Below are 26,839 nucleotides of genomic sequence, written 5' to 3' on the forward strand. Positions count from 1 at the left end.
TGTAAATTACAAACAACACAACTTATTTATACTCGCAGCCAAGTGAATCAACGTTTAAATTCCTGCGTAAAAAGGTACCCATATCTTGTAATCTTGACTATACATCTGTAATAGAAAAATAATCATTGTGTGCAATTAAAAAAAATGAAACAGAATTTATCATTAGTTTTTAGAACCATTATTTATATTTTGAAAGTCTTCTAATTTGGATCTTTTATCAAATAAAACATGAATATTAATATTATTCATATTTGAAAATCCAGAACTGCTAATATTATAATCACCCCCGCGAAAGACTTGAGCTTGCCCTTTGGCTGTCACCACTCACCAGTATGGATGGTATTATAAAAAGGGCCTTGCCCTTCCATGGAAAGCCATCGGATCACCACACGGATTATGATCGTCGTCTCTCAGTCGGTAAGAACAACACAGTTATAATCTCACATCTTTCTCTCTCACATGGCTACTCTGCCGTCTCCGTGGCTTCTCGCCTTGGCCTCTCTGGTTTTAGCCTCCCTCCTTTATCGCCTTCTCAAGCTCTTCAATCGACCTTCTCTCCCTCTTCCTCCAGGCCCCAGGCCATGGCCCGTCGTCGGAAACCTCCCTCACCTGGGCCCCGTCCCCCACCACGCCCTCGCCGACTTGGCTAGCACCTATGGCCCTCTCATGCGCCTCCGCCTCGGTTTCGTTGACGTCGTTGTCGCATCTTCCGCCTCCGTCGCCGAGCAGTTCTTGAAGGTTCATGACGTCAATTTCTTGAGCCGGCCGCCCAACGCCGGAGCTAAGTATATGGCTTATAATTATCACGACCTTGTGTTCGCTCCCTATGGTGCACGGTGGCGCGCGCTCCGCAAGATCTCTGCAGTTCACCTGTTCTCCGGCAAGGCCCTGGACGACTTTAGACATCTCCGTCAGGTTAGTAGACTCTTCCATTACAACTGTACATACATGATTCTGCTTTTGTGTATCCTATTTTTAATTTTTTTTTATCGTTTTTTCTTTTTGAGATCTAAGTTGATGATAAGAAGTTTTCTTTATCGTTTGACTAACAAATAATTTATTTAGAGTTTGCAATGCTTCATCGAATTGATCTATCACCATCAATGTATGTTCAATTCCCTTAAGAAATGGAAGCCTATTTGTTACTTCTTCTTGTTGTGTTCGCGGGACTTTCGGATAATAGTTTATTTCGTCTTAGTCAACTGCTTCCCAACTTGAATTTTATAGCCATTGGATGGCGAGAGTTAATTAACAACTTTAAGTATTCTTTAATTTAGACGATCAATCACTTAAGAAACATATCGATTCTTCGATGTTATATCTTGAAAAATATAGAATAAAAAGATGCTGTTACTTCAAACACCATTAAGATTTCTATTAAAGAAAGATGGTGTTAATTACTTTCAATAAGTAAAAATATCGAAAAATTTACCCAGATATTGCAAACCTTAGTTGATACCCTTGGGGTGGAACTCCAGTTCTTTTCTTAACGTTTGAAAAGGCTGATTAGGAGATGTACTAGAAAAATCACGGAAAACATGTACTCCGCCCGACCAAATATGTAAATTATTTTTAATTAAATATCATCTTTTAATAAAATATTTATTTATTTTTAAATTAACACAATCTTTTCATATTTACTCTCATTTAATAGAGTGTTTTATTTTAAAATAAATATAGAGTCATTTATTTATTAGGGACACTTTAAAAAAAATGCAATGACTATGCTATAAAAATACTAAATATATCTTATATTTATTAACATTTAATCCTGAAAAAAATGTTTTCCGTTTTTAAATGGAGGGAGTATGTTTATACTTAATGAATGAAAACAGTACTATTTTTGTTAATATAATTCATTATTTGTCTATTTTAAAAATTGGTGTGTTGTTTTGAAACTTTTATTTTTGGTACCTTTTTTCCCAAATTGAACCTGTAAATGTTTGTACCTCTACGTGTTTTAATTTAATTCTTTATTTCTTTGCATCTTATTGGATGTACTTGTTTTTATAACTATCGATCACAAAGTCCATTCAATTAATTAAAACTGACAAAATTGATCACATATCGCTTTCAGCGGTTGTAAATTTGGGTTCTTTTAAGCTGACAGAAAATTGTAGTCATCATTACATCATCAAACAAAAAAATTAGACATCCTGATATATTAATATTTTCTTGGAGAGAAGTTATGGTTATAAAAAAAATTAGCTGACGAAAAATAAAAAACAATGGCCGATCATCCCAAAAATGTTCTTCTCACGAGGGGAAAAAAATACACATCACCAAAAATTAAACATTTACTCAAATGCTTTTGGTTTTACAAAATTCGTAAATAATTTTTTTTAAAAATATTAATCATAATAAATACTCATTTGATTTTTGACCAACTTTGCCTGATTTTTGCCTTAACAAGTATGCTCGCCTTATTTAACGGAATGAAAATATTGGCAGGAAGAGGCATCACGATTGACACGTAATCTGGCAAGAGCAGGGTTCCGCGCGGTGAACCTGGGTCAACTGCTCAACGTGTGCACCACCAACGCGCTAGGGAGACAGATGATAGGGCGGCGCGTGTTCAACGACGGGGCCGAAGGATGCGATCCTCGGGCAGACGAGTTCAAGTCGATGGTGGTGGAGATGATGGTGCTGGCCGGAGTTTTCAACATTGGCGACTTCATCCCGGCGTTGGAATGGCTGGACCTTCAAGGAGTTCAAGGCAAGATGAAGAAGCTCCACAAAAGGTTCGACGCCTTCTTGACCAACATCATCCAGGAACACCGGGTCTCTAAGAGCGACCACCACAAGGACATGTTGAGCACTCTGCTTTCCCTCAAGGAGGTTCCCGGCGAGGAGGGAACCAAGCTCACTGACATCGAGATCAAAGCCTTACTTCTGGTACTCCCCTATAATTTTTTATTAAGTAATTTCTCTGCACCTGCTTTTTTATTTATTAAAATAATATACCGGAATAATTTTTGCAGAACATGTTTGCGGCTGGAACTGACACGTCGGCAAGCACCACTGAATGGGCCATAGCAGAGCTGATCCGACACCCTGAAATGTTGGCCCAGATCCAGAGAGAATTGGACTCTGTCGTGGGCCGGGAAAGGCTGGTGAGCGAATTGGACTTGCCGAATCTCCCGTACTTGCAAGCCTTTGTGAAAGAAACCTTCCGTCTTCATCCTTCAACCCCTCTTTCGCTTCCAAGGATTGCAGCGGAGAGCTGTGAGATCTTCGGGTACCACATCCCAAAAGCAGCCACTCTGTTGATGAATGTGTGGGCCATAGCTCGTGACCCCAAGGAATGGTCCGACCCGTTAGTGTTCAAGCCTGAGAGGTTCCTGCCGGGCGGCGAGAAGGCGGGTGTAGATGTTAGGGGCAATGACTTTGAGGTAATTCCGTTCGGTGCGGGGCGGAGGATATGTGCAGGCATGAGCCTTGGGCTTCGAACAGTCCAGCTTCTGACGGCAACCTTGGCCCATGCTTTTGAGTGGGAGTTGGCAGATGGGCTCAGCCCACAAAAGCTGAACATGGAGGAGGCTTACGGGATAACCCTTCAACGCAAGGTCCCCCTCTCAGTGCACCCCAAGCCCAGGCTCGCATCCGACGTCTACTCTTCATCGTCCTAATTTCAAGTTTCGTGCGAATGTGACAAGGCAAAGACTGTGGGCCCTCCTTGTATTTTCACTTTCAGCTTTTCAACACTCCCAAAATGCTTTCCGTTCTTCAAATCTTAAGCCAGGCTCTCAAAATAAATCAAGTGAATTCTTAACAGATGTATAAAAATGACGAGTATATATTTCTTAGTGAAGTTTGTGCTCGACATGCTTATATATTTATTTATGATTAATCTAATGCATGTATCTAAAGATTTTTCAGTGGTGTCTTCTTAATGATTAGTTGTAGTTAATTGAGATCCTATTTAATGAAAGTAAAAATAAAATGATCAAGATATAAAGGGAATAAATTAACTATATTAATAAAAAAATAAGAATAATTTAATTTATGAAATTGTGAGTCATGATTTATGAAATTTTAAAAAATATGATGATTTTTATATTTATAGCATATAGCATTAAATTTTATCATATTTATCACATAAAAAATAATAATTTATTTTTTTATTTTATTCCATTCTTATCATCTTTAACTCTGACAACAAAGAACACATGAATTTGTTCATTTTATATGTGTATGTGCTTTTATTGGTATTCTCAATAATTAATTGAAGTTTGCACTGTCATTTGAATACTCTTCAAGAAAGAAATGGACACGTGTCAATGGTACAAGATAAGAAAGAGATTCTCTCTCTTTTAAGAAGACAGAAGATTGCCCTCTGTTCCCTACTCTTTGTTAATTTATATACACATGACAGTGATGATTATCAATAATCTAATATCTAAAATAAAATTTCTATTGATTACAAATATTTATTTATTTTTTAGCCTGAGAATTATAAATATTTAATTACAAATACAATTCCACAAGTGTTTATTTGCTTGCAATTTTTCTAAATAAGGCTGTACATAACTGAGAATATATAGTGAATAACCCCAGAGTTGTTTTCTTTTCTGTTCTTTTCTTTTTTTTCTGTTATCATTAATAGTTTTATACAAACGATCGTGCAGACTCTTTTGAAAAAACAGAAGCTAATATGATTTGAAAAGCAACATATTACATAAAAAAATAATTACCAAGATACTATTAAAAAATATTTTTTAAGATGTTATAGAACCACAAATGGTTTGATATCAGCCTGGTAGGCAGGTAGAATATTTGCACACAGCTTAATTTGATTGAATCTAATTTTCACAACTTGCCTTCATTAAAATCGATTTCCTCCTCCCCAATTCCAACCCCAAGTCATCATTAGCTAATCATCAATTTCATTAACATAATCATAATTATAAAATGATTATTTTTATGATTACTGAATTATTTTTTACAAAAATAATTGATGGGGTAATCATTAATGAAATGATAAGCTACCACTATATTTTTTATTTCATATAGTAATATTTTTTGTAATTAATCTAAATTGAAGTAGAATAAATAATTATTTGAAGAATATAAAAAAATAAAATGAGATTACTCCCTCGATTAAAAAATATAAGGCATTTTTAACCGAATCTCGTCTTCAATAAAATAGTTAATTGTCTTCAAACTAACCTTATTTTTTCATATTCACCTCTATTTAATAGAGTATTTTACTCTAAAATAAATATAAAGTGATTTATTCAATATGGACACTTTAAAAAAAATAATTATTACACATTAAAAGACCATATAACCCTTTAAAAAATGTCTTATATTTTTTAATAAAGGGAGTGCTATTTTTTAAAATAATTAAAGATCAAATATTTTTACATTAACAAAACATAATTTATATATAATGGCTTTCTATGTCACATCTTAGTCTTCTTAAAACACGTTACGGTCAATGTTATTAAAATCGGATCGAATATTAAACCAGTCAAGGCATTTGTTTACGGTTTAATGGTTGGACCAGAGTCAAATCGAAGTCGGACCGTTTGTAATTAAATTAATATATTTTAAATATTTATATGCTAAAAATTATAATTATAGTAAATATTAATTTAAGTAATATAATTTAAACACCTTCTAAGGCCACCAACACTGTCCTAAAGTTTGTGGCCTCCATTTATTTGACTATTTCCCCTAAAAAGTTAAAACATTTATTATATTTGGTTTCTCACATGATTTAGCTTGTGTGCACAAAGACAGTTTTGCTTTTTCACAACTTCTTCTCATTTTTTCTTGGACCAATAAGGCTAACTCCTTATGGCTTACAGAACAACTAGGAGCTACACAAATATTAGTGTCCCCAAAGACAATCATTTAATTCAAAGACTTAGTGCACCACGAGCTTGTTAGGTGCGACTGGTAATATATCAAGAGAGAGCTTCAGTCGCAAGATGAAGAGAGAGATTGATAATGCAAAGCACGAGTGTGATGACTAATGAGAAAGAATGAAGAGGACTCAGTGATTCACAAAGAATGCGCTTGAAGAAAATGAGGCTTGTGCTTAATTCTTGCAACTTGAAAGAGATTTTAGCCACAATGATTTAGATTTAAGGTTCGAGAGTATGAGATTGAGAGGTGTGCTACTTTGCATTTTTCCCTTTTCTGTCTCCTTCATCTAAAAATAAAAATGGTTTTTTGAAAAAAAAGCAATAGCTTATTTGTCAATTTGGAGAGAGAAAAAATAAAGTAAATCATTTAAACCATTCAAACTGCCAGTTCTCCTGACTCATAGCTGGTTCAGGCAGTTTGCAAGTGGTTCTCTTCTCCCCCAGTTATGTGTTAGTTTTGGATCGGCTACCTGGCCGGTTCCCGATTGAATCGGCCAGTCCGATCTGGTCCGATTCTGATATCCATGGTTACAATTGCTATTATCTTGTAGGCTCTTCATGTTGAGCTTCTGATGATTTTGTGATTGGTACAATTAGGGTGGTATTCAAATAAAAAATAGAAGACTTTATACAGGAGATCAAATGTTGAGGATTCGTGAATATTTTATTTGAGAGCCCTCCATGTTCAAATGTATAATCATTGTATTCAAATGCAAATAACATTGAATCATCAAATAAAGAAGTGAATGTGCTGAATTGTTCAATATTTGGATAGCTAAACTGGTAGGACAAGGATGATGAGGGCATACAATATGATTAAGTAAATAAGTTAGAAGAAGAAAGACCTCCTTAGTCTTGTTCCACTTCATATTCAATGGCATTGGGTCCTATTTATACTACTATGAAATATTTTGCTTTATTGCTTGAATTTGAGATGCTGTATAAGGAAACAAGGGTCCTATTTATACTACTATGATTTGTAAATTGATAACAGGTACATAAATGGGGGGTTAATAGGAAAATAAATGGGGGTTGCAAGGGGTTACAAATAAGTTTATTGTACATTAAGGAGAATGTTGCAATAGATATACACCTTTTAGTTTTACTATTGTCATTCCATTTCAAATGGCCTCCACATCTCCTACTTTAGTTGCCTTAAGAAATATGCAGGTGTGACATGCCTATTGCAGGTGGAGCACATTAAGAGACCATTGTCAAGCGTTGCTCCCTTAATGCAAGTAATATGTTGCATTGGTCTTGACAAAGCCTTTCTTGATAATCTCTTAATGCAACTAATATGTAGAGGGTTTTGAAGACTTAACTTATATAAACCTTTTGATATATTTGCCTGAAATTAGTTTAAAAAAATATTAAGAAGTAAGAATATCAATTATAAAAAAATAGTGAATACTTACTGCAAAATTAGTTGCAACAGTTCTTGAACTAATCCAACTTTGAGTATGTCTCTAATACTATTGCATGTACTTAGATGTGTGATTGAATGACTCATTTTATATAAGAGACTCTACAATAGTATGTTCTCATCCTTCTTATGCATTGTGAAGTTTACATATTCCTTAACCCAATTTGATAATGTTCTTCCCTTGGTTAGCCTTTGGTGCTTTTCCTCTATCTTGACTTGAGGTAGCTCCTGTAAATATTTAAGAGAGAGACCACTTAGTAACAAAGGTGCATCTAATTTATACAAAAGCATGTTAATCAATTACAATAATGCAAGTGGCAAAAACATATTTTCACATGTTATCTTTGACCACGACACTAACAATCATGTGGATGGGCACAATCACAAGTTATATAACACATATTTACAATAACTTCAATTAGTCATAATACAAACAACTGTGTCACTAGATAATCATAAAATGTGAGAGTCACAATACTAACAATCATGTGCTCTCAATATGAAATGTAACACTACAATAATAACAACCATATAGTCATGATAACGTATACATAATCAATACCATCCTTATATCCTCTTGATACCTTTGACATGAAACTATAGGCTATTTTGAGGGATTTGTCTATGTGATTAGACTATCTAAACCTTTCATTTTTGAGAAGCTACCTGGCCAAGGCTATTGCACTCACTTGTGAATCACGATCTAATTCAAATCTCACACTATAGGGTGTCGAACCTAAGATAATTTCCTCATTGAACAAGTAAAAACTAGTTAATTTAAGTCCTTCATTTTGAACAAGTAGGACAATAAAAATATAAAGACAAGCCATTGAGTTTCGAATAAGCTACCTTATCACGTGGATTTAAATCTCTACTCTCTTTAAGTGAACTTACACCTTATATGATTATGCAAAATAATCCGTGCTTAACACTTAATGTAATGCTTGCCTTGACATTATCAAAATTCACCACACAATCACAACAAACAATCATAATTAGGAGCAAGGATTGCTCCTGAACTATATATATGGGCTAAAACTAATGATCTTTTAGAAATAATTTTAGAATATTTGGGATCCCATAAAAACCTTTTAAATTTATAGTTTAAGCTTAAACTTAATGATTTATAAAGGTATTGAAAGTATGGAAAAGTTTTGGGAAGCAAAACACTTGAAAATAGGGCCAAAAATATTATTTTTGAGTATTTTAGTGTATGCATCGCGGCATGTGGCACAAAGAGGAAAATTTGGCCACTGTAACATGCTCCATGGCTATCGCAACAATGTGTTGTGGCGTATGTCTCCATGACAGTAAAATGCTGTCATGACAGCTTTTTGGGATGAATTTCGAACGAGCACTATTTTCGCATTCGATCTTCGATTGAATTTATTTATATGCCTACACAAAGCTTATTCAATAAGCTAATTAATGATATAAGTTTCATTATGATCCAACATTGTATGAGAATTTTAAACACTTGAATGCAAAAGTCAGTTTTTAAAGCGATTTTCAAGCATTCAAGTATCCAAAACTCAAAACTTATACCATTAACTCATTTTGAGGCTTAAACCAAGTCCAATAGGTTAAAATATACTTGATTAAGCATTTAAACATATAAAAACATACCAAATATAAAATTTAGCCACTTAATACCGATTTTACCTAATATGGCCAAAACACAAACTCAATATTATATACATCATTTGGTCTCTATTGCCACATAATACACCACACACACATTATCACCACGTGTATACAATATTTTTTACACTTGTATTAGTATTTTAGCCCATCACCACAAAAATCACCATATATTCACATTGTATATAATATTAAGCTAAAATATAAAATAACATAGTATAACACAAGTGCAATTAATCAAGATGATATGCATTGCTAGTTGGTAACTCATGTTATCATCTATATAAGTTTATGTACACAAATCAAAATAAAATCAAGCTTTACAATGATAATTGTAGCAAGTATGTTAGCCCTTGCTCGATTCCTTCCCTTGCTCAAACTCATCGACAAAACCTGTAAAATAATAACTACGGGGTGAGATAAAAATTTTAATAACTAAGATAATTTATATTATCGATTAACATGCCAAGTTATAAACAAACTTTAAAATAAGCATAACAAACACACTATATAAAATACCACAAGTTACATGTATGATAACTAATCATCTGGTCTTCCAATACTCCTGATCGAATTGATAGGCTATTTCACAGAACTAAACCACATATATGATCATCAAGCTCACCATCCATGGTAGGACTACCTGGCTAAGGTATCCTAAATCACTTCTGGACTACAAGTTTCTCTTATTACAAGTAATTGGGGTGTCGTTACTCTAACACGACATCCTATGGATGCTAAGGAGTATAGTCTCCAACTCTGCATTCTTTTGGGTACTAATTAAAATAAGTCTCCAATACCGCACCTTTTTTTAGGTACTAAGAAAAAATATGAGCTACACCTAGTGTCTCAAGGTGCCAGTAGTGCCATATGGATTTAATTTTCACTAACTCTAATAAGGTGACCTTCTATCCTCTAATATGCCACATTTCACTACATATCTATACTTAACTATGTATAAATTACTTTCTAAATAAATATAACAAATCTTACAACTTACTGCAAAAATATAAAATTTTACAAATTAATACTCCACTCATTTTCTAAAATAGTTAACTTTTACAAAATTTATACATACCTAACTCAATTTAGAGCCGAATATTACCAAAAAAGCCAATTAGCAATCAAAAAACATAATTAAATTAATTAATCATCATTTCAACTAATTTATCCTTTAATTAGTCAATTTTTTTTCAGATTTAAAGTTTTCAAATGTTACTCTTAACATATAGTATGCCCCTTTCCTACTAGTCATATTTTTACATGTAATATTTTCTCATCACATAACATGCGTAGATTTCAATCATCATATTTGACATATAACTCCTCAACATCAAATTCATATGCATGCAATTTCTCAAACTACCATAAGTACTTTCTCCTTATACTTTATCAAATTCACATATACATTTCATATTACCTACTCATGATATAATGAAAGCATTTTAAACACATGTAGATAGCTTTTCAATAATTTTGAATATCATGCTCATCATGTAATTTAAACATCATATGCTACACTTGCATTAAAACAATTTCACATGGTTCAATAATAGTTCATAGAGACATATAACCAATTGACACACAATTGTACAAACAATATTTCTTCAGGTTACCTTAAACTTTTGAAAGATCAAAAGTTTTGCCCCTCAACAGCAATTATTTTCAAAGCTTTCCAAAGCTTGAATGGTGCTAGACAATAATTAGTATACAATTGATCATATTAATAACCATTAACATCCTCATTATGACAAATCTCAACACTCTAACTCAACACTTTCACTATTCAAAACTCAAATATCTGTATTAAACTATACCTATTGGGTTAATTAGCTCCTTTTAGCTCACATTAGTCACAAGGAACCCTTAAACCATCATTAATGGCATTTATAACTTACAAAAATCTCATTTATGGTGAATTTTTGGCCATTAATGGTCATCAACCACTAAAAATGCATTAACTCACATATCCATAGTTTAAACAAATCAAACAAATCCATTTAACTCTATTTAAATTAATAGGTTCAGACCCATTGCCCTATAAGTCTAAAGATCACTTCCTTAACTCAAACCCGAACTTTAAAATCTGAGAAAATGGAAGAGAAAGGAAGGAGAAAGCTTGGAAGACTTACCTTAGACATTAACAAACTTTAAATTACCCATAATCCTTCAAAATAGCAAGCCCTAACAGAGCTCCTCACATACTCTTCATTTTCTCCTTTATTTCTTTTATGTTTTTAGATTGATTCTCGCTCTTCTTACTGTAAAATCACAACCATGTGATGTGGTGCACACCATGCACACTATGGTATGTGGTAAAGAGGGTTGGCTTTGTGTTTTCTGTGACTTATACACCATGGCATATGACATGCACACTGTGGCATGTCGTATAAAGCCATATTGACTCATTTTCCCCCCTTTTTAAGGTTTGAGTGACTTGATTATGCTTAGGATTCAATTCTAAGGCTGAAATCACAAGCCAAAACATTTATTAGCTTTCTATAACCAGACTCCACATTAATTCTCTTAATTATCCTTGTTTAACTTAATCAATTAGGGGTTACTTTCCAAGATGTTATACTTCACAGGTCCTTAAGTGAGATTTTCCCATCAAAGAGTTGATTCACTTAATTTTTTAGGCTTTTTTTTTGCTTTAAGAGGACTTCCGTATTATATCAAATAAAATCAAATTGTGGTTGGAGATGGGTGGAAGAATTGAAGCAAATCAAGCCTAGAAAGATAAGAGACCAGAAAAGTTATGGCTAGAGGAAGTCAGATGCTTGAGAATCAACCTATCAGAACCTAAATTGAATCATGGCTAAAGGCAAACAACTTTGATGGTTTGAACATTTTTTGATAATTATGGAGAGCTATGGTTAAGGATTTCTCAGGCTTGAAGTAAGGGTTGGAGATTTGGAAGGTCAATGAGCGACAGCTTTAATGGTAGAGGCACCGCTATCACCTCTATCACTATCTTTTATCAGCAACTTTAACAATAGACACGTTAGGGAATTGTAAGAGCTTTGAAGCACCATTTCATTTAGATTAAGTGTGGGGAGAAGCTTGAATGGAAAAGACGGCAAATGAAGAAAGTGATAGAAGAACCCTGTTCCAAGGGTATGGGAAAGGAACTGAGTTCCATCATTTTTTATGGATGTAGCTTCCTTAGAGAAACAAGTTCTAGTGTACCAAACATCCTATTTTCGGGGTTCTGCATCCACTTCTGCTTCTAGTTCTACTCTACTAAATAGGCCATAAGAGAAATTGAAGAAATGTAGTGCAATCGATAAATGGGTAGGCCTGACCTATATAGGCTCAAGTCTAAAAGCCCGATTACTTTAAAATTAGTCATTTCTTCAACTTGGCCCTCATTGATCAACACAAAGGTTGGACTTATAAGCCCTTTTTTATTTTTTTTTAAATTTTAATTTTTACATTATAGTATTATATATTAATTTTCTAAAATAAAAATTATATCATGCAAAAATTCAAAATGAGTAATATAATTCTAAAATTAAAGTAGAAATACATATTCTAAAATTTAAATTTAATTTTATTTAAAAATATATCTCTTTTTTGCATGATTTTAAAAACTGGACCGAATAGGCTGGTTCAATCGATTAAATCAGGGAACCGGTCATTGATCCAATTTGATTGAAGCATAATAATTAGGAAAGAATTGAATTGGTCAATAACCAATGAACCGATCAAAGAACCAAAAAAACTGAAAAAAGCGATGGGTTCAACAGTTTGCTTGGTTTGTATTTTTTTATTTGTTTTAGGTTCAGAAGTCAAAATGACATCATTTTGATTTTTTAAAAATATTTTATATTCTAAAATTTAGATCTATACTCCATTACTCATTTACTCCTACTCTATAGTCAATTGCCTTGCCCTAGCCTCATGCACGAAACTCTTCCCTTCTCTTGTAGATTGTTGACTGTCAAACGCATGCCTCAGTGAACTCCTCCCCCTAGTCAGTATCTTATCCTAGCTCGACCACCCCTTGTCATTGTTTTCTCTTAGCTCCCCCCGTCAGCGGCTTGCTCCCAGCTTACACCCCCCATTGGCATCTTGCTCCTAGCTCCTTTCGTTAACGTTTTCTCGCCATCTCTTCCTTGTCGAATGCACGTCGCCTAGCTCGCCCCCTCTGTCAATATTTTCTCGAGTGCTCTCCATTCTCCAAGTTGAAGTTAACTCTAAACTCTAAGAAGTGGTACCCATTCTCTAAGTTGAGTGTATATGCACCTCTAATTCTATTCATTTCTTTATAGTGATGATTGACATTTGAATCATGATTTTGAATGTGTATTACTGTGGTTTAATGGTTTTCACTTTAAATTTGGGAAGAATGTAATAATTATGGATTAAACTTGTGTGTAAAGATAGTGGATTATTTTTCTTTTGATGTTGGATTGTTATATTATGGATTTGGCCAGTATATTATGGATTAGATTAATATTTGTGATTTTTTTTTCATTTTAAATGACATTTTTATACTTACATAGGAATTTAATTAATAATTTTTAAATGTATATTATTTGAAATATATTAATATATTGTTGATCGGTTCGACCTCGGTCCAACCATTGAACCATGAGTTACTACCTCAACTGATTTGATGGCTAGACCAATTTTTAAAATCTTACTTTTTTAGTAAAACTAAATAGGGTCTAAATGATTAACTAGAGTCAAATGTCACGGATGATATTTTCGTGACCGTGTAAAGACCAAGATAATGAACGGTCCGCTGGTTAGCCTCGCACAATATGGGTAAAGGGGGCGACATTAGCATTGGGGGTGTTCTGCCTCAGTCTTCGGACTGTGTGCACAACTGGTCGGGGGCTAGTGCCGCCTCCCTGATGAGCCCATGGCAGGGCGAAACCAGTGTGATCCGTACGTGGTAAGGCTTGTCCTGAGGATTATGTGGTCCTCCAGGACGCCGCACGGGCGCCGTGTGCTGCGCCAGACTCTCAGCCCGTGACAGAGTGGTATCAGAGCAGGACGTACTTTACTGTCGTGTGCGCGTGGGGTCCCATGTTGGGACTGGTCGGCCTCAGCACCGTTCCAGAAAGGCCTCCGAGCAGGTGGGTCCAAAAGTGGGGACTCGGGCGGGAAGGTTGGCCGTTGTCGACTCCACTCCTGTTGGCTCGCGGGTGCGAGTGGGTCCGAAGAGTGCAGGACTCGGGTGGCCACTCAGCAAGTAAGCTGGTGTGTTTGTGGCAGTACTGTACGTACGATCCTTGGGCGGAGTCGTTCTCCCCTAGCACGAGGGCGTGCTAGATTGGGTGTGGGAGAATGTCACGGATGATATTTTTGTGACCGTGTAAAGACCAAGATAATGAACGATCTGCTGGTTAGCCTCGCACAATATGGGTAAAGGGGGCGACATTAGCATTGGGGGTGTTCTGCCTCAGTCTTCGGACTGTGTGCACAACTGGTCGGGGGCTAGTGCCGCCTCCCTGATGAGCCCATGGCAGGGCGAAACTAGTGTGATTCGTACGTGGTAAGGCTTGTCCTGAGGATTATGTGATCCTCCAGGACGCCGCACGGGCGCCGTGTGATGCGCCAGACTCTCAGCCCGTGACACAAAGCCTACATCTTTAGGCTCTAAAGGAGTTGGGCTTAAGAAATATTTTTCCATAAAAATGGGCCTTAAAAATGGGTTTAAACCAAAAACTCAATTTGCCTGGGAAGGATCCTCTGAAGTTGTGAATTGGTAAATTTCATGATGTTTTCCCTTTCAAGAATGAAATAAAAAATTTTATGTTTTATAAAAAATAGTCCCTGCATTTTAAATTATAAGACATTTTTAAATAAAATTTCACATACCAATAAATCTTATTAGATATATTTAACGACTTTATCTTTTCAAGATAAAAATATAAACTTTTAAAAATACTCATTATTTAATATATTGAACATAGAAGGGATGAAAATTAATTATAAGAAGAGAAATAATAAATTTAAAATTGGTGTATTAAATGAAAATTTAATATACCTAAAGTGTTTTATATTTTGAAATGAATTTTTTTTTTTAAAAGTGTCCTTTAATTTGGGACGGAATGAGTGATAAAATGTACAAAATATCTTTAAAAACTTCATGAAAATTTTGGAGCTCGAATTTGAATCTGCACTTAATCATGGAACTAAAACAAAGATGAAATCAAGAAAAAGTAATTAAACCTATCAACTTTGACGTATAATTATTGTCTTTCCAAGAAAACGTCAAACTTGTTTTTTCTTTCAAAAAAGGAGGAGAAAAGCAGTTTAATTCAACGTATCTTGTGTTTTCCTGAGTCTCGAAACAAGATTAATATATGAAAACCATATTAAATGATAACGACGTTGAGGTTCATGTCATTCTGGAAGCATATAATTAATAATAACAACACCGAAGCCTCAGCGTAATTGAACATTTTTGTGCTGGTCATGCCGCGTAAAATAATAACCAACCTGCAAACGCACAAAATCGCGTCACTACTGACCTTGTCTCGTCTCGTCCATCAAAATTCAACCATCCGCCACACTTCACCAATCCAACATCCCTCATCTTCAACCTCAACACTTATAAATCACCAATCCCCTCCTAATCATATCACACAACACATCGCTCACCAATTCTTTATTTCTGTCTCGTCTCACCAATTAATCTCTTTCCAATATGGCTTTTGCGCCCTCTCCATGGCTTCTCGGCTTGGCTTCTCTGGCTTTAGCCTACCTCCTTCATCGCCTTCTCAAGATCTTCCGTCGTCCTTCTCTCCCTCTTCCTCCAGGTCCGACCCCCTGGCCTATAGTCGGAAACCTCCCTCACTTGGGCCCTGTGCCCCACCATGCTTTGGCCCACCTGGCCCTCACTCACGGTCCTCTGATGCACCTTAGGCTCGGCTTCGTCGACGTCGTGGTGGTCGCTTCTGGTTCCGTCGCCGAGCAGATCCTCAAGGTTCACGATGCCAACTTCTCCAGCCGGCCGCCCAATGCCGGAGCCAAGTACATGGCCTATAACTATCAAGACCTTGTCTTCGCTCCCTATGGCCCACGGTGGCGCAAGCTCCGTAAAATCTCTGCCGTTCATCTGTTCTCCGGCAAGGCCTTGGACGATTTCAGACATCTCCGTCAGGTTAGTAGTTTCTTTCACTTTGTTAGCTCGTTATTTCCATTTGCGCCACTGAGCGAGGGAAAAAGTTGTATACATTCTTAATTATCTTCACATCTCAAAAGCGTACAAAATTTTTTTGTGATGGTGAAAAAGTGCTTAAACTAGCCAAAATAACTGGTTATGATCGAATTGTAATTAGTCTTTTGGGATTGTTTTTTTTTTTTTTTGGGTTTGTGCTCATTACTTAATCCATATTACTTCAATCAATTAGCGTGTCCTGTATATAATTTTTTGAATTATTTTCATTTCATTAAGACAAGTATGCTCCAAATTATACTTGGATGGTCATATAACGATTGGATACCCAAAGTTTTAAAATTATTCAAAAGACAAAAATATCTTAAGAAATACTTAGATTCCGTACTATCATATTAAGATAATACATAGAATGTAAAAGGATGTTGAAACATCAATGTCAATTTTCTTTCAGACTCTTTTAAAAACGTGTTTTTGATTCCCGGCAATAATACCTAAAATTATTTTCCAGTTAAAAATATGTATTTTTTTAACCATTCACTTTTGTATTCAGTGGTATCGTTTTCAAAAAGAAAAGGCCAAACATTCGAAAGCTTAATTTAAAGTTTTTTTATAAATGTTTTTGAATAACAACTCATGACTAGAAAGTGAAGCATGCAAACCCGCCCGCCCAGTTTTGGCCCCCACCCCCCCCCCCTAAAAAAAAAAAGAAACAAAGAAAAACCCAACCACCCAATTTAATTTCCTTTCTTTATAAAAATAATAGGATTAGTCGGTCTCGTAAGCAGATAACGTTTTTTGAATTACCTATGCAGATCACATGATTGATTAATTATTAGTGTGCTTGAATCATACAGATCATTGACATAACTTTTAAACAATAAATTTTATTCGGTCATTTTCCCATTACCAACTACAAGCATTTTTAAATTAGCAATAGCGTGTTCAGGCAAAAAAAAAAAAAAAGCAATACAGGTGAGAGTTTTAGAACTACACATTAAGTTCAATTTATTTTGTTTAAAACAGCCAGACCTTTTTAATATGGGAATTCAATCCATAACTAAATTCCTTCACCAAGAAAAAAAACAACTTGGGGGTAGTGCACAGCTAACAGCTTGAACTTGGCACCTTGTTTATCATTTTAGACTTTGCCTTATAATTATGGATGCAAATTAACATTGCAGGAAGAGGTCGGAAGGTTAACGCGTAATCTCGCGAGTGCCGACTCACAAGTCGTGAACTTGGGACAATTGTTGAATGTGTGCACCACCAACGCGCTGGCCAGGGCAGTCTTAGGACGGCGCGTCTTCAACGATGGTGCGGCAGGGTGTGATCCTCGGGCGGACGAGTTCAAGTCCATGGTGGTGGAGATGATGGTGTTGGCCGGAGTTTTCAACATTGGCGACTTCATCCCGGCGTTGGAATGGCTTGACCTTCAAGGAGTTCAAGGCAAGATGAAGAAACTGCACAAAAGGTTCGACGCCTTCTTGACCGACATCATCGAAGAACACAATGTTTCCAAGAGTGAGCACCGCAAGGACTTGTTGAGTGCCTTGCTGTCTCTCAAGGAGGTTCAAGATGATGAAGGAACCAGGCTCACTGACGTCGAGATCAAAGCATTGCTTTTGGTAATCTTCACTTTCTTATACATTTACAGATATATGCATTCGTCCCGCTCCCTAGTTTTGCCAACTGCTTGTTTAGCTGAACATAATTGATGACTGATCAGAACATGTTTGCGGCGGGGACTGACACGTCATCGAGCACCACAGAGTGGGCCATGGCGGAGCTGATCCGAAACCCAACCGTGCTGGCCCGAGTCCAACAGGAATTGGACTCCGTAGTGGGCCATGACAGAGTGGTGAACGAATTGGACCTGCCCAACCTGCCATACCTGCAGGCCTTTATAAAGGAAACATTCCGTCTTCATCCATCCACCCCTCTCTCCCTCCCAAGAGTCGCGGCTGAGAGCTGTGAGATCTTCGGGTACCACATCCCCAAGGGTGCCACTCTCCTGCTTAATGTTTGGGCCATAGCCCGTGACCCCAAGGAATGGTCCGACCCGTTGGAGTTCAGGCCCGAAAGGTTCTTGCCGGGTGGGGAGAAGGCTGGTGTGGATGTTAGGGGCAACGACTTTGAGGTGATCCCATTTGGAGCTGGACGGAGGATATGTGCTGGAATGAATCTTGGGCTTCGAGTGGTCCAACTTCTGACCGCCACTCTCGCCCATTCATTTGACTGGGAGCTTGCAGATGGGCTCAGCCCACAAAAGCTGAACATGGAAGAGGCTTACGGACTCACTCTCCAACGAAAGTTTCCTTTATTGGTTCAGCCGAAGCCCAGGCTCGCACCACACCTGTACTCTCAATTCGCCTAGAGATCGAACCATGTGGATGTATATGCTTTTCTATTGTGTGCGTACATTTCCCTAATTTGCTTGTTAAAATTTGTTGTATAATTTGAATAATTTCTTTTTCATTTGCCAACATATAGGCATTAGAGATGACCGCTGGCTGAATGGTCTTGGTGTAATCTTTTTTTTTTTGGAGTGGAAATGGAATTTCATTAACCCAAACTGTATAGGTTTCAAAAACGCTAGAGCACCATATTTACAGCAGAGCTCTGTAAGTTTTACGTGTGTTAATAGTATGATCAACTGCAGCTCTATGTTTTGTTAAGGTATATACTATCAGTTGTGAAAGGATTCAGCAGCAAAAATGCGAAGGTTTCTGGCTTCCCATAATTTCCAACAAAGTATTCTAACGCCTATCTTCCATGAGATATCAATATGAGATCAGTTTCCTAGTATTCATCACAAATAGAATGTTGTGCCTAAACAGCAAAAATCAAACGTGCTAGAAACGCAAAATCTTTTCACTAATGTAAAGGGTGTTTTTGATTAATGAATGATAAAGTTGTAGTGATTATAATTTGTAAAGCCAAAAACCTATAATTTTAATTGCAAAGTATAAAGTAAATTGAATTGAAAAAAAAAAAGGAATTTGAATCTGTTTCTAATGTAGATTGTCCCTCTTAATTGCATTAGTTGAGCCACTTTATAATTGTATGCTTAAGACTGTTGTGCTTGTATGTAAAATATCCATGATTACCAAGCACAGCCTCGTGTGATTTATGACACGTTAGATAACAATGTCAGGTCCACTCAACGATCCTCAACATTGAGTCACTCCAAGTGACTCAAGAGTCATGCTTCCTAATACGTGTGTCACAAAACTTCTCATGGGAATGGACTAAGCCTTATCTTCATTTGAGTATTGGCCTTGTTGTTTCATTTTTTCTTATTTTCTGTGATTTTAGGCTTGATGCTTCATTTTAGGGCCAAACATGATCAGCCAACTTTCAATTTATATTCTTCCTATAAAAACCAGTTTGCATGTCAAGGGGGAGTACTTTCTTCCAAGCAGCAGCAGCAGCAGCAGCCAAGTGGCACTCTTTAAAAGCATATGGCAGATATTCTCTTGCAGGCCACGTCTATGATTTATTGTCATCTTTCTTCGAAAACGTTCAGAGTTTGTAAGCAACCCATGCCTTTGAAAAATAGCCACATGACGATTCTGACTCTCTATGCAGTTGGAATTCTCCAAACATTCATCCAATTAATTTATCAGCTTGCCAATAGGGTGACCGAGAGGCAGCGTATGCTCAAAGAGAGACCATTTCCAATTCCCATTTTCATCCACAAACTCAAAGGTTGGTCGATCGACTATCTAAATCATGATCCCGTATATCAGCAATTGAGACAAGTTTTAAAGGACCTAAATCACTTGCCCACAAATTTGACCAGAATCGGATGCCATTCCCGTTAGGAAATGGCCCTGATGTAATCTTTTTTTTTTTTTTTCTTCCTCCCGTTTGTATGTTCATCATCCAAATTCATCTCTTTATGGTCCCTAGCTTCTTTCCTTTCTCTCGCATGGTATATTTCAATGTAAGAATTGTCATATATACAAATTACTATTTAAAATTAATCTCAATTTAAATATATGAACCGGAATTTTTTAAAGATATATATATATATATATATATTAATAAAAAATTAATGACACCTCGTTTACCCGGTTCTAATGAGGCAAATTTTGAAAAAAAAAATTATCCTTAAAATAAGACAAAATCAGGGTAATTATTTTTTAATTGTATCCCTATTTATTTATTATAGTTTGAATGTTTATATACTATTTTTTATTTTTTATAAAATTACATATTTTTTATAATTTTAAGGATATGACATATTTTTTAAAATAAAATTACAGTAAAATTTTTACAACCACTGACGCAAAAGCAACCGTCCACTAAACAGTAATGCAGGCTTAAGAAGAAAAAAGCTTGACCAATCAAGTCGTCTGTGACCATATTTACACTGCTTTTATTTGTCGATGATTATTCGAAACAAAAAATGTGCACGTCGAGCTATAATTGCACACTCTCATTACAAATTTAATTAATTATCATTATTCTTTGCCTGATGTAACTTATTTGAAAATGAAAGACAAGCCGACCTCATGAAAAAGGCTTACGAGTTTATGAGGTTTTGATTCATGGATAGGTGCTCTGTTCCATTTCGGCTTCGGGTGGTTTTTATGTCAATCGGTCAAAAGACTAGAAACATTAACAAAAGAACCTCTCAATCTCCAGGCACGACCTTAAGAAATAAAGCTCTGATGAAGACATGATTTATCCCTCCCAGTTTGTGGCAATGTTTCTCCAACTTCATTTTTTAACATGTATATCCAAACGATTTTGTTTCCTTTTTTTTCAATAAAAAAAAACTTGTGAATGGAATGGAGTTCCAACATTGAGATAGCAAGAGTCACACACAATTCATGTTCTATTTTTTCCCCATTAATCATCAAAATTATAACCTGAATCCTGTAACACGGCATAGCTAGCAAGCAAGTCATGCAAATTTGTAATGATGAGAAAACTATGGTTAACAGCAGGTGAGAAAAGTTGTTATTTTGAGAATTCCACTTAATTCAATTTGTGATGATGTACATTTTAGGGAAAATTTCAGTCCAGACCTCTTGACAAACTTAATTAAAAAAAGCCCTCTAAAGTCTGAAACTTCATTGCACACTAAGGGGAGTGAAACGAAATTCAAATGCATACATATTAAAATTACCTTATTGTCTCTAATGAAAGAGGAAACAAAATAATACAATCAAAGTGAAGGAAAAATGGAAGAAGAGATGGAATCGTCTGGGAAGGGTCTTCCCCCTCATTCCCCCTTTGTTTTGCCTTCTCCAACATCATGAGCTGGTAACTTCATACATTCCCTTCTAATTCTGTTCTATAATCAGTTGATTGCGCTGTAGAGGGTTCTTCATGCAGGGTTGGTTGTGTTGAGGTCTGGTAACTTAGAAATTGGTTGAGTTGAGCTGTGATGAGTTTGAAGTTTAGTAAGGAGAAATACTGGATGATGACTTTGATGCTCTTATTTTACAGCTTGGCATCAATACTCACATAATATAACCTCGGCCTCAAGCGCCTCTCTTCTCTTCCCCCCCCCCCCCAAATAGTGAGATATGACTCTCTTTTTTTAATTATGGTAGCTGTTGTTGTTCATTTGCCCAGAGTTGTTATAAATTTGCCTACTTTAGTTGTTAACTTGTAAAATTAATAGTGGTATGAGTTGTAAATTTGTCAATTTTTGTAGTACATTTGCATACTGTGTTGTTATAAATTTACCTACATTGGTTGTTTATATGTCCAATTATAAAGTATTGGGTAATAATTTCAATTTCAACATGTACTTGTGTAAAGACTCATAATAAATGGCTAGTTCTTCTGGAAACCAACTATACTGCTTCTTTCATTTAAGGGGGAATTTAAAAGTGTAGGGGTAAATATGATTTATGAGAGTGATGTTGTAATTGGAAGATGGACAAGTAAAGAAATAACATATGAAGGACTTAGAAGTATAGTAGCAAATGAGTTATGGATTGAATGTAAGGATTTTAACATGAAGTATAAAGTAATTTCAATCGGAGAGACATTATTGGGTCTTGTAGATAATATTGGAGTTGATCAACTAATTAAGGACAACAAAACTAATGGTTATATGTATGCTAGAGAAACACTACAATTGGACATCCAACAAGAGTAAGTTTGTGAATTGTCTTTCTTGTAATTTTAAAATTCAAATTAACAAACTTGTTAGTTGACATACACTAAGTTATTAATATCCCTTATACACTTATTAATGCAACATACTGGAGTTATTAAGATCTGTATAGGGAAGTTCATTGAGTAATCTTAATTTGGCGACATCAAACACTTCTTCTCCATTGCAACATGTATGACACTATTGTTAAATAGCATCAAAATTAATAAAATTAGATATTGTAATAAAGCACAACCTAGGTTGTCTCCTTAATAGTCAATAAAGTAACTATTTAAATTATGATTATGAAAAAGTAAATAATGGGAGGTTTTTTATGGTGAAATTAAAACTAAAAATCTTGCATTGTCTTCAATGCAGTTCAATTTAAAATAATCCAGTTAATCTTGTAATAGCATATAAAATGCAAGATAAAAGTGAAAGGAGAAGAGACAACCGAATAATTTAAATTTTTATAACCTCTTAAAGTTAAAATTCTCATCTTTGATGGAGAATAGATGCTTGTTCAAAACATTTTTCTTTCTAAGCTTGTCAAAAGCTCCTTAAGGCGATGGCTTTGGATCAATTGGCAGAGGATTCAAAATGTATAAAAAATGATGAGCCAAGCCCTCTTTATATATGAAACAACCAATAAAATCAAGTAGACTCTCATTAGTAAGAGTCAAAGCTTTTGCAAAAATAGCTATCAGTACTTTTATTTTATCTGGTTAAAGGTTGCATGATAATATTTCCATTAAAGATGGCCTTAATGTTGTAGAAGGACTTTTTCTAATTATAGATACCTGCTCATAAAGCTCAACAGAAACAACAAAATCCTCCACACAAACACTATTAGAGTCAGAGTGCATAATATAATTAATAATTCCATTACTCTTAGTATTATCAATACCATCATAAAAAGCCATAGGGATCACAAAATCAATGTTATTTAAGTGACCAACTAAATGCATGATCTCATAAGCATTATTATCATCAGAAGGCTTAGCACAGATAGATGAGCTAATAGCCTTGTAGAATTAATATAGTCAAGTGGATCATCACACTCAGTAGAGTTAATCCAAATAAGAGGATCCAACAAATCATCAGAGTTTATAAGTTCATCTATTTCAACACAGGCAGCATAATTATGTAAGCTATCAAATGTATGATGCATAATGTTTTCATAATTCACCGCATTAGGCAACTTCGTAATTAAATCATCCTAAGTCTCATCACGTTGCTCGTTCATAAATGAAAGATAATCATATTGAGTTTCCTTACTAAGATCATCATTAATGCAAGATAACATGTTCTCTTTAAGCATAACATCCTCTTGAAAACTCTTACCACCTATATTCACTTTAATCTCATAGTGACCCTTATATTTGTTCTCAATTATAGGTAATTTCTCTATCTTATTATCTCCCAAACAATTAGAAAATTCAATTCTACTAATAGTTGCAGGCTCAATACTAGAAGCAGATAAGTCAAAGGAAGAACAAAGTAAACATTCATCAATATTAACACAATCAATGCATGGCTCAACATTCTTAGACTTAATTGTCTCAAGGCACTCTAAATCAATATTATCACAAGCATCATCAGATGTAAAATATATCATGCCATCAGAAACAATAATATCAGGTAGTGCAAGATTACTAATTATTCAATAAATTATTTAGACCAAGAAGAGTCAATAGAATCAATAGGAGATATATCAATTTTAGTGCTACTCTTACATGCACCTAATTCATTAGTACCACTAGAATATGGTTTAGTGATTTTAAACTCATCACTATTAGGAAATTCAATAATAATGTCCTCATCTATATCATTATCAAATGAAGAGTCCTCATGTACTTGTTCTATTGGGGAACATATTTGATCTACTATTTTCTGAGTCTTAAGACATTGATGTTGAAATTGTTGATTACTCTGTTGAGGATTCTGAAATTTCATGTTATTCTCCAATATCTACTTCTTCATAACTACAAAACTACTCCCCTCACTAGACTCAAGTGTTGGGATGGGTTGGCTTACAGGTTATAAAGGCTATGCAGTTTCAAGCAAATCATTAACCTGCATATAAGGGTATTGTTGGACAAAAGCAGGGGTAATAGGTGTGGAAGTGATGGTGCAAATGGTAGTGTGACCATTGCTCATTATATGTCGGGGAACTCCCAAAGGGGTAATAGTGAGGATGGTAAGGGGCCAATTCAAGTGGTTGTACCATTGTCTGTTTAGCAAGCATTTGTTTAACAATATAGGTCAGCTCATCAATTTTCCTTTCGAAATTATGAGTATCATGATAAAGCATGGAGGGAAAAAAATTAGTATTAAGGTGATAACCATTTCAAGCCATCTCTACAACTAAAATAGAATCACTCAAACTAAAGCAAAATAAAAGGGAACACAAAGTCCTCTTAAGTATATGATCAAAATAATAAATTTTTTTTAGATGGACCTTATTCTCACTAAAATTAAAAAAATAAAAGAAACTCCCTAAAATAAAGTAAGGAAAAAAATAAAAAAAATTAAATCTAGAAAAAATGAAAAATAACCTAAAATTTGAAAAAAAAAATTGAAAGAGCGCAAAAAAAAATCACATAGAAAATTCAAATGAATGAGAAGAAAAAAGAAAAATAAAAATTAATAATCAAACTCAAAAAGTTAATACCTTTGACTCCCCGACAATGGCGTCAAAATTTTGACACTACTATCGAGTAGTACCAAAATTAATAAAACTAGACTTTATAGTAAAGGGCCACCTGGGTCATCTCCCTAAGAGTCAATAAAGTAACTATTTAAATTATGATTATGAAAAGATAAATAATAGAGGATTTTTTTATGATGAAATTAAAACTAAATTAGAATTGAATAAATCAAGCACAAGCAGTGAAATCAATCACAATCCAATCACCTAAATTTAATCTTCCTTGTCCACAAATAAATTAATTTTATTTATTATTCTAGTTTTATTATATATTTCTCAAATTATCATTCAAGAATTAAACAATAATTTAAGTTATAGATTAATTAAAATCTCCCTCAACCCACAACCTAACAACTATTCTAAGTTAACCACACCAGAAACAAAGCATTGATAATCACCCAAGCCAGAACAAATTACTCTTATGATGCTATATCAATTGATTATAGCAAACAAAACTTCAAATAAAATTTATAAATAAAAAATTTACAATAAAGCTACTCTAATCAGCAATAACAGTTAAAGCATAAGATTCAGAGGTAGAGAGAAGAAGAGTAAATTAAAATAAAGCTAAAATAAAATCTTTCTTGAATATCAAAAACTCTAATTAAAATTTAAGATCATAATTTATGTTTGATCACACCAAAAATTTAGCTCTTCATAAAACTAAACATCAAACAGCATCTAACAGGAGAAGCCATCGGTCATGGAGAATTGCGAAGAGCTATTTGTTCTACATCGCCAACTTTGTTTCTCCCTTTTCTTGTCCAAGTCGTGATCTATATATCTCTCTTTACATCTCCTGTGCGGCCTTTATAAATAAAAGGGATGAGGCGTTCTTTTCGTGTGCATCTCTCTTCCTTTATTTTCTAATAAAAACTAATAATTTATTAAAAAGATAAAACCACCATAAATAACCCTAATTAAAAATTACACTAAAAAACTCAAAATAAATTTAAATAAAATTTTAAAGATTTAATTCTTGATTTGATCTCCAAACATGTCCATATTCTTCTTATCCAAAATATTCTCTATCAATATCTTTCAAATTAAATCTAAAAAATCTGTACAAGTAAGATAAAATTAAATAGCAACTGTACAAAAATATTAAAGATATTATTTATATTTTAAAATCAAAGATTTATTTAATTAAAATCTCAAAACTGAATATTGGCTAATAAAATTAAATAATATCTAATTAAACTTAATTAACCTCAAATAAATATTTAAAAGTCTAAATTAAAAGAATAAAAATATATAAAATTATCATTTATCAACGTACCACTAGGTTTAGGCATTTAGAGCACGCAAAGATCCTACAATATAGAAAGCTGAGTTGATTTTGTGTATTCCAACTTTTGATTTTGTTCTAAGGTTGAGGAGCAACTATTATATTTTGGATATAAATGCATCCACACAACTCTTTTAGTGTTTTCGCATGGGTTGCTTTTTATAAAAGTATTTATTGGTATGGGTTGCTTTTTATTCAAAAAAACAGTTTACTAATATAAGTAGATCTTTGTAAATAGGGTTTCTTGTTATGGGATGCATTTTGTAAGGTGGTTCATTTGTATGGGAAAAGATTTCATGTTGGTACTTATTTAAGGATTCATTAAAATACCAGGATGAAATTATTTGATGTGTGCTAATGTAAAGGATTGTTTATTAATATAAGTTGTTAATTTCCAAAGCTGTACACAATTTCTTCATTTTTCTAACTAGAGCTGTTCATTTTCCCTACTCTAGTTGTTAATTTTGCATCCTATAGTTGTTCATTTAATTAGTGTGACTTGTTTCTTATGAAAGTGGCTTAAGCCTTTTAAAGGACACTTACAAATTTTCCTTACAAGAGTAGTTCATTTTTCATACCGAAGTAGTAAATTTTCTTATAGAAGTTGTTGAGATGCGTATACCTTCACTTAATTTTATTCTTAGTTCT

The 26,839-nt window shown here is 34.6% G+C and overlaps 2 protein-coding genes across 2 annotated transcripts; both read left to right on the top strand.

Moving 5' to 3' along the window:
* Positions 1 to 372: 372 nt before the first annotated feature.
* Positions 373 to 3,878, top strand: LOC129309718 (flavonoid 3'-monooxygenase-like). The gene is made up of 3 exons (XM_054951401.1): positions 373 to 915; positions 2,452 to 2,895; positions 2,982 to 3,878. The coding sequence occupies exons 1-3, from the start codon at positions 460 to 462 to the stop codon at positions 3,627 to 3,629; spliced, it is 1,548 nt and encodes a 515-aa protein (XP_054807376.1). The 5' UTR covers positions 373 to 459; the 3' UTR covers positions 3,630 to 3,878.
* Positions 3,879 to 15,525: 11,647 nt separating this feature from the next.
* On the top strand, positions 15,526 to 18,641 carry LOC129308142 (flavonoid 3'-monooxygenase-like). Its single transcript, XM_054949176.1, has 3 exons — positions 15,526 to 16,057; positions 17,257 to 17,700; positions 17,802 to 18,641. The coding sequence occupies exons 1-3, from the start codon at positions 15,602 to 15,604 to the stop codon at positions 18,447 to 18,449; spliced, it is 1,548 nt and encodes a 515-aa protein (XP_054805151.1). The 5' UTR covers positions 15,526 to 15,601; the 3' UTR covers positions 18,450 to 18,641.
* The last annotated feature ends 8,198 nt before the right edge of the window (positions 18,642 to 26,839 follow it).

This window comes from Prosopis cineraria, unplaced genomic scaffold, assembly GCF_029017545.1.
Source record: "Prosopis cineraria cultivar Desert tree isolate PC_DT_omini unplaced genomic scaffold, ASM2901754v1 PC4, whole genome shotgun sequence".
Lineage (NCBI taxonomy): Eukaryota > Viridiplantae > Streptophyta > Magnoliopsida > Fabales > Fabaceae > Prosopis > Prosopis cineraria.